Source organism: Poecilia formosa, unplaced genomic scaffold (genome assembly GCF_000485575.1).
Source record: "Poecilia formosa unplaced genomic scaffold, Poecilia_formosa-5.1.2 Scaffold2, whole genome shotgun sequence".
In the NCBI taxonomy this organism is placed as follows: domain Eukaryota; kingdom Metazoa; phylum Chordata; class Actinopteri; order Cyprinodontiformes; family Poeciliidae; genus Poecilia; species Poecilia formosa.
In genome coordinates, this window is record NW_006799941.1 from 2,953,469 (window position 1) to 2,962,373 (window position 8,905).

Here is an 8,905-nt window from a genome sequence, read left to right on the forward strand (position 1 = left end):
TGGCTAAGGACAGCTGCCAGTCTTTTTGGATTCCTCTTCCCGCGTCCCGAATAGCGTTCCTTCATGCGTTACATTATACAGCCTATATTTAGGCGTTAAAAACAAGCAAGTAAAAACAAGTCAAAGTGACCTCCACCAGCAACACACCACAAGGCAAGACAAACTGAGCCTTCACACCTACACTTTTAATGACTGCACAATGGAAGCTGTCAAGACAAAGAGGAAGCTATTTAGGCAACGAACCAAACAGAGGAAATTTATGTGGAAGTCATTTGTGGTAATTATGCAGTGATAATTTGCCTTTTATTTGCAGAAATAATGCTGTGCAATAGAGATAGCCAGATGTTTAGGTGTCACATTTTCTCCAGAGTGGTGAGGGAACTTTAGAGTCAGTCTTTCATCACGAGAGGAGCCTTGACTTGAGCTGCAACCTCAGCCCCCATAAGTTCCTCTACGATCGTCAGGGCAAACTCAAAACTGGTTCCTGGCCCACGACTGGTGATGTAATGCCCATCTTTCTGCACTCGAGCTTCTGAATATTTATAGTGATCTAAAAAAGACAGAACAATACCATTAGGATGGCACGGTGTGAGCTTGGAGCCACAGCTCAGATTCACAAACATAAAACCTGCCATTGTTTCACCGCACTTAGTTCTAGTATGTTCCGTCAAATGACTGCATCTTCCCTCAACTCAGTGCTGTTTCTCTGCTCTGTTCACAACTGCAGTGACATGATTCTTTACAAGCAATCAAAGAGCTGGTACAGCACCATCTGCTGTCCTTTACAGATACGTACAATTCCAGCTGCAGTCAACCTTTTGATGCCTTCAACCACAAACCTCAATATAATTTTTTTGAGATTTTGTGTTGTGACATAAAGAGGTTCATGACTTCAGTGGAAGAACAATGAAACATGGTTTTCTACACCAAACAGAATCTGGTAGTGGTTTACATCAAAGCTCATGCATACATATTTAGAAAAGTCCAGACAAAAATTTAATCGAGAATCAACTGCAAAACTTGAAAATTGATGTCCACAGCTGCCATGCATGCAATCTGACAGACCTTGAGCTATTTTTACCAAAATGAATGCTCAAAACAAAAACAAAAAAATGGTAATAATCAAACTAGATGTGAAAAGCTAGTAGAGCCATACAAAAAAACGACGTGGAGCTGCTAATGCGAGAGCATCCCTTCAGGGGCGGCAGATACAAAAGCACAGTTTTGAAATATTATTTGTAAAAAAAAACAGTCTACTTTATAATGATGGAATATTTTGATCACATAAAATACATATATAATACACTAAAATATTTTGTTGTAAAATGAACAATGTGAACATTTTTAAAGGGGAATCAAAACTTTTGAGGGGTACCGCAAACTAATCAAGGTCAACAATGTTTTTACCTCCAACCATCATCTTCTCCTTCATGCCTGGATGTGTGGTGACTGTGCTGCCGTAACCGATGCCATGAGCCAGAAGAGCGGTCGGACCTGAAGAAGAGCCAAGCTGGTTCACGTGTGTTTAAAAGCTTTTAGACTCGTACACAAAAAAGAATATAGAAATAACCAACTTTATCAGTTTTAGAAAATCTTTTTATATATTCTGGTTAATAAGAAATGAATGACTCAATATCTGATTACGGCGTGTCCTGAAGGTGTCCTCAACCTTTGCATTGTTTCTAAGAATACACTCGCACAGTATACAGTTTCAGCTCCTCTCCAAAGACTCTGCAGCACTCTGGAAAGGGAGCGAAATAAAAAGGAGAGGCCGAGGACGCCGACTTCTGCTGCATTAACTTTGGTAATGCCCTAGCGCTGCTGTGAGCTCATCCAAAAACTGTTAATAAATAGAAAGTTATTGATCACGGTGCTTTGGCTGCCTTCCCGTGCTGTCTCAAGATTACACTTTCCCCACTGGCAGAGCAGCAGACTGCCAGTTGAAGCCAAGCTACTCCTGTTACGAGTCCCCACCCGGAGGACGCCAGTCTGGGTACAGAAACTAACGGCATGGCAGATGCAGAGAAACATTAATTTACTTTCTGATGAATGGGAGATACGCACAGTGAGTCATTTCAATTGAAGCTCTTTTTCCGCTCCTTGAGTCAAGGAAAAAAACCTGAAGTTCATCTCATGATGCACCCTCTCCCTGTTTCATTAAGGCGTGTATTCCTGAGAGGATTCCAGTCATATTTAGGACACCCTTCAATCCACTTTCCCGCACTGGTTCACTGTCCCTGTTTGAGACATCTTTCCTGCATCCTGTCTCTGCCCTGGAAGGCTGTCAGATAAAATCTAAGTGCTTGTGGGTCTGTTCAGGGACACCAGCATATGCGCAACCTTTCACTTGTGTGCCACGAAGGGCAGGGGAGGTTCGCCAGTGACCACAAGCTAATGAAGTGTGACATTAGGGGACAGAGATAGTTTATGAAAAAGCCCCTAATTTCAGATCCAGAACAATAAGTCCCAGGTTTATCTTTGGTTCCTGTCTGTCTGTAGGGGAAACAGCTGTCTCATCAGCTATGCTGCTTTCGGTTGAATCCACGAAGATAGGATGTCTCTGTTAACTTCTGTGGCATTGCAAGCCTCTCCCATCATATCGCCTCAATGTCTTTTACAGATGTTACTCCATGCTTTCAGGCAGAAGCCATCTTAAGTACAGGAGACTTTCTGTTCTGTCTCCTACTATTTCATCTTAGTGTCATATGTTCAAAAACAAGACATTGCCAAGGACAAGTCACAGAAACGGATAGACTTGCAGTGCTGCAATTTCACAAAACAAAACCCAGTAAATTATGTCGGTAGTATAGAAAAAGTACAAAATACAATCTTAAGTGCAGCACATTTTATATTTTGAGTCGTCTTTGTTTTACATTTGTTAGATTTTATAAGCTTGCACCTCCCTTTTATAATGTTTTGACTTAAATCATTTTTAAAATTAAAGAGGTTAGCCCAGTATAATTAAGATTTGTTTGTTTTCATATGCTGTACCTGCACAGATGGCTGCAATCAGGCCTTTTCTGCCATCTTGGTCCTTTAACACCTCCTTCACAGCAGGAGACTGTAGAAAAAAAAAGAAGAAAACAGATGCACAGTGAGTCATTTGCAGACCATGTGATGGTACTGTGTATATGCTGACTATATTATATTAACACACAGTGGCAGTATGTTAAACACATGCAACAGCATTTCTCTGAAAATACAGCATGCACAATCACAGATTTATATATAGTCTAACATTTCCATAAATACATTTACTGTAAATATAAAATTTTATCATTTCAACAGACTTACATTTTTTACTGTGTTTCAGCATTTTTGCAGTTGACTTGGACTTTGTTCTACATTAAAGGAGCATAAAAACTGAACCACTGGATGCAGAGTAGGATTGGAACAGCCAGATGCTCCGACTTGTTCATAAGACTTTACTAGGTTGCAGCTTGTACAGGATAATGTAGAGACTAAACATGTGGATGAGTGATCCACATGTTTAGTTGTGAGAAGCTACAAAGCGTTCATGGAAATCAGGTTGCAACAGTTCTTAAGAGAGGAGAAAAGTGTATCTGGGTACAAATAAGCACAAAGCAGCCAGCTGAGATCGTCCTTTGTCACATCTGAAGCTCTTGAGAGTTGGGTGTGTTTGCTTTGCTGCTCATCTCTAACAATTAAATCATGTCTCCAGTGAATTATTATAGCAAAATCAATCTCCTCCCCCTCAGAAACAGATTAAATTTGAGTCAATAGCAGAAAATTAAATCTAAAAAAGCAGTTTATGGAGTAAGCGTATTAAGATATTTGTCATTTTAGTCTTGTTATTGTTCCCAATTTCCATTTTTACTTTAACAAATAAACTCATCTGAACTTTTACCATAGGTGCCCGAAGAGTTTCTCTCTGCTTAATTTAAATTCCCACTGCACTCATCGTGGAGGTGGAGGAACGAACAAATGAACAAAGCGTCGCGTGTAATTTTCTCACCTCTGCCAGATTCTTGGCTCCTGGCATTCCTCCTGGCAGAAGCACCACATCATAAGGGCCCTGAAAAACCAAACCAGATAAAGTTTCACAGCAAGATCAGCAGCCATCACCCAGCATACCAGTTAACACCTCTCACTGAAAGTCAGGACATTAATCACACATAGGCATATTGCTATAGAAGTTTATTCATAGTACATCACAAAACAAATGAATGGAAAAAATCCTGCAGATTCCAGGCCTGTAAATGGAAATGGAAGACCTAAATAAAATACCGTGAGAGGGTTTCTTGTATTACAGTGGCTTACAAACATATTCATACCCCTTGAGCTTTTTCATATTTTGTCACATTAAAACTACATTGTTGTCTGTGGCTGAGGTGACAAAATGTGAAAAGGTTCAAGGTGACTAACTCAGATTTTCTGTGATAGATCAACACAACATGGCATATAATTGTGAAGAGGAAGAAAAATAAATGGCTATAAAACAATTTTACAATATGAAAAGTGTGCAGTGTATTTATATTCTCCCTCCTTAGTCTAAATAGTCTAAAATACAATCCATTGTAGCTGATAGATTTCAAAAGCTGTTCAGTTTGTTTAAGGGAAATTTTAACCGGATTGGATGAAGTTGTCAAGTCTTGCCACCAATCCTCATCTGGAACAGGGCTCGGGCATTTTAATACGTCTTGATTTAAACTCTTTCAGCGTAACTTTGATTATACATTTAGTGTTGTCAACCTCATGAAAAGTGACCCTCTGTTGCAGTCTCAAGTCTAACTCATTTTATTTCAACTCCATCCATCTTCTCATGAACTCTGACCAGCATTTCTGTCACGGCTAAAAAAAAATGCAGCCCACAGCATGATGGTGTCATCACCCAGTTTCACTATGGGCTGTGTTTAGGGCTAAGTGAAATGTTGACTTTCAACACACACCACATGTGTATGTGGGCCAAAGTGTGGACCTTTTGTCAGACGGCAATCAAGACTACTCATGGCCTCCTAACGATGGCTTTCTTCCTACTACTATCAAATAAAGGCCAGAGTTGTGGGCTGAATGACAAACAGTTGTCTCATCTGAGCTCTAGATCTCTGCAGCTCCTCCAAAGTTATCAGAGAATAACCTTTTAATTAAGCCCAGCCTGTCAGCTTAGTTAGAAATCAGTATCATGTCAGATTTGCAGTTATTCTTTATCTTCGTGTTATGGATTGAACAGTGTGCTCTGTTAGAAGTTTGAAGCATAAACTTAAGTGCTCCACAAATTCATCCATGTCCTCTTTGCTGTGTTTCTTGGACTTTGTGATGCTGTTTCTTCACTAATGTTCTCCACTGAGGCCTTCACAGAACAGGTGAATTTTTACTCAAATTAAATTACACACAGCTGGACTGCAAGCAGGGGACTTTGGAAGGGAAATTTCTGCGCTGGATTTTATTTAGTTGTGTCAGAATGAAGTGAGCTCAATATAAATGCAGGCTGAAATTGTTCTCCTTCCACTTTACTAATGTGGATTGAAGGTTGCATTTGTAATGTGACAACCTGTAAAATAGTTAAAGAGCTGCGAAATCTTCAGTAAGGCACTCACTGTGACTGCTTACTGGAGAACCAAAAGACTCACCTCTTTGCTGGCTTCCTCTAGACTGGCATCGGGACAGATTACAACACTTCTGCTGCACACGACTGGCTCTTTTCCTGTCAGACCCGCAACCGTCACTGCAATCTACAGATGTGAACACATTATCATCAGACGAGGGCAGTAACTAGTTACATTTAATCAAATAACCTTTGAAAAAAAAAACTTTAGAAGTACTTTAAGAACTTTTATTACACCATACCTTTTACTTTTACTGTAAGTAATGTGAGTAAATGAAAATATTTTAAGCAAAAAAGCACCAGACACAGATATACAATTTGTATAGAAGTGAGATATCTTGTTTGTACTCAAGCTTTGTTGTTATGCTATTTTCCATCTATTGCGCCATTTGGAGATTGAGAAAATCAAGTAAACACTAAATGTTGTCACTGCAAGTGCTTTAAACTGTTCTAACATCAATGTATGTATACACACTACCTACTGTATTAGTTTTAAAAGTTTTCCATAGAAAAAAAAATGCTGGCTTCCAATGAAGACATAATATTATATCAAATATTATATCAAATATTATAGGTTTATATTGCTATTATAATAGCAATATAATCTGAATAAAATCGGTCTTTTGCACCAGTAGTATGAGGGAAACACAATTTTAATTCTGCATATGTCTTGTTGAATATGTTAAAATAGTGCTACTGTTACATTAGTATTTGTGTGTGCGGCGCGTGTGTGGGTGTGTGTGTGTAATTGGGTATTTTTGAGGTACGTACCCACCCGTCACTGGTGCAAATTATCACAACACGTCATCCTGACTTCACTGGTTTAAACAAACCTTTATTTTGAAAGGTTAATAAAGTTTAGAGGTTAATTGAGTTTGGACGCTGATATTTCAGTTTGTCCCCGTTTGAACTCCCTGCAAAGGTTATGGGGACCGTCCACAGTTAGCCAACTTAGCTGACTAAACAAAAACACGCGAGTGATGAAATTGCGGATTTCAGCACTCATAACTTAATTGCTTGGGTATTTAGTTTTCTGTGACTTTTATTCATTATGACTGTGATTAACAGATATTAAAATGGTTATTTACAGCAGAAAATTCAACTTAGCGACACAGTAAGGTTGCCTGTTATTTCATGCTAGCAGGCTAACATGCTAACACATAGCATAAACTGTGCAGAACGAACCCCGGCTCTGCGCATGATGTCCACAGGAATCACAGTTTCCATCTCTTCTGCACCTTTAGACAGGATCACTAACGCTCTCTTTCCTGCCATGGTCAGCTTAATGTTTCGCTTCTGCAGAAGCAAAAACGCTTCAAACTTCAAGCAGCGTCGGGTGTGCTTCACGGTGAGAATATGACAGGAGGAAGGTTGCCAGACCGCATCTTTTTATCCCCCTGTCTGGACACTGTTGTTCTTCCATTTCTTAAACCTGGAAGGCTTACATGTTCAATCTGTTTGGAACTTAGATTACAAATAAAAATGTTGAAACTCCAAAATAAATATAAGAAATTCTCATTATGTTTATCTCTCAGATAACTACAGGACGTTTAAAGTTCCAAGTAAACAGAAATCTGGAGTATTTTGCTTTGAATAATGACTTCATCCAACTGACATTTTAAATGTAGTTGTTCCAAACGCCATATATATTTTTTTACCTGGTTTTGGGAACAATATCCACAACCTGACCTTAAATATTATAATTCAAAAATTAAATTACAATTAGGCAATGCACAATTTTGTCTAAGAGAATTAACAGATTTGTTTTAGTTGTAAGTTTCAACTATACTTTGCCTCAAAACGTATTGACGCCCCTTTAATTTTTTGACCTTTTTTGTAATGTTTCAACTTTATTGTATTTTACAGAGATTTTTTTGTAGTAGACCAAAAGTTTTGCATTATTATGAAGTAAGTATATGTAAAACACTTGTATGTGGTGGAAACAAAGCAACCAAACATGGTGATGCCAGCATCACTATGAGCATCCCTTTCTTCCCCCTAGTGGTGGTCAGATTTGTTGGGAAGATGGAGTAATCCTAAAAGAAAACCTGAAAGAAGCTGCAGTCAAAGTCCAAACTTAAATACAGTCGAGAATCTGGGGCAAAGTTTTAACATTTTTGCAGACGTCCTCCATTCAATCTGAATGAGCTTGGTTTCTGAGACATAGTGCAAACGACTTGCATTTATAATTGTTTTTTGTAAAACTGGTTCTTCAAAACATCGACTGAAGGGAATTAGCATTAGAATTATAAAATTTTGTATTGTTAATAGGTTTAAAAACTGTATTTATGTGCTGTGTACTTCACAGTTATACATGTGTCACATTGTTCTAACACATTAAATCGTCTGAGAATAAATAAAGTTAAGATTTTAACATGACAAATGTAAAAGTGTTCAAGCTAGCTGTACAAACCCTATCCTTATCAAGACAATCTGGATTTGGGGAAATTAATCCAAGAAGTCGTTTTGGTATCTAAAATAAATAAACATAGAAACGTAATTGTGACATTTTTACAACTTGTCATCTTCACTGTCTTCTGTTTAACTTGTTTAACTGTCACTGTTTAACTTATTCTCAACATTGAAATCTTTCGCACACTAAAAAAAAAAACCCAAACAAAATCAAATGCAATTTGACACACTAAATATATGAGAAATTGGAAATTGAACTACTTTTGGTTCTTGACCATGATGCATATCGGCATTTAATTAATGCACTATTTAACAGTATAAATAAGAGGCGTCTGTGACTACAATTACATTTTTGCGGTCTCATGTAATTCACTCTTTCCTCCAGCAGATGGAGGTATTAGCCAAGGCTTCCGTGGAAAGCTTGAGCACAATTGAATGTATTTTAAAGAAACTTTCATTAAAGCGAACAGATGTCTTGAAGAAAACGTTCCTGAAGCAAACCTAAATGTGTCCTCCGTTTGCAGGTTTATTATAGATTATCGATCAGTAAATTAATCAGTTAAGTGACTGTCAAAGACGATCATAAAAATCTGTTTGAGAACTTGTGCATCAGAGATTTTGAAGCTCATATCGCAGTGTAAGTCTTAGGGTCTCAAGCTCTAGTCTGCAGGCACACATCTCTTAAAGTGTGTATGTGTGTCTGTTTTCTGCTGCTGTGATTCATCATCATATTTGAAACAACAAAGTGTGGATTAGACAAAAGCGTGGGGGTAAGTGCCAGCAGGTTGTTTACTGCAACTCTCAGTGAATTCAAGAAGCAGTGAAGATTACCAGCGCATGTGGCTGGGGATGAACCGAAGCAGACCCACAAAGGCACTCCAACAAAATTCCACACAAGCACGTTAGACTCAGAATATGTCACCAAGT

General features: G+C 38.3%; 1 protein-coding gene across 1 annotated transcript; it reads right to left on the minus strand.

The window, feature by feature from the left end:
* Positions 1-164: 164 nt before the first annotated feature.
* On the minus strand, positions 165-6,961 carry park7 (parkinson protein 7). Its single transcript, XM_007549635.2, has 6 exons — positions 6,752-6,961; positions 5,592-5,693; positions 3,977-4,036; positions 2,992-3,061; positions 1,408-1,494; positions 165-550 (listed from the first exon to the last, which is right to left on the minus strand). Exons 1-6 carry the CDS (start codon positions 6,839-6,841, stop codon positions 390-392), a joined length of 570 nt encoding a protein of 189 aa, XP_007549697.1. The 5' UTR covers positions 6,842-6,961; the 3' UTR covers positions 165-389.
* Positions 6,962-8,905: the final 1,944 nt, after the last annotated feature.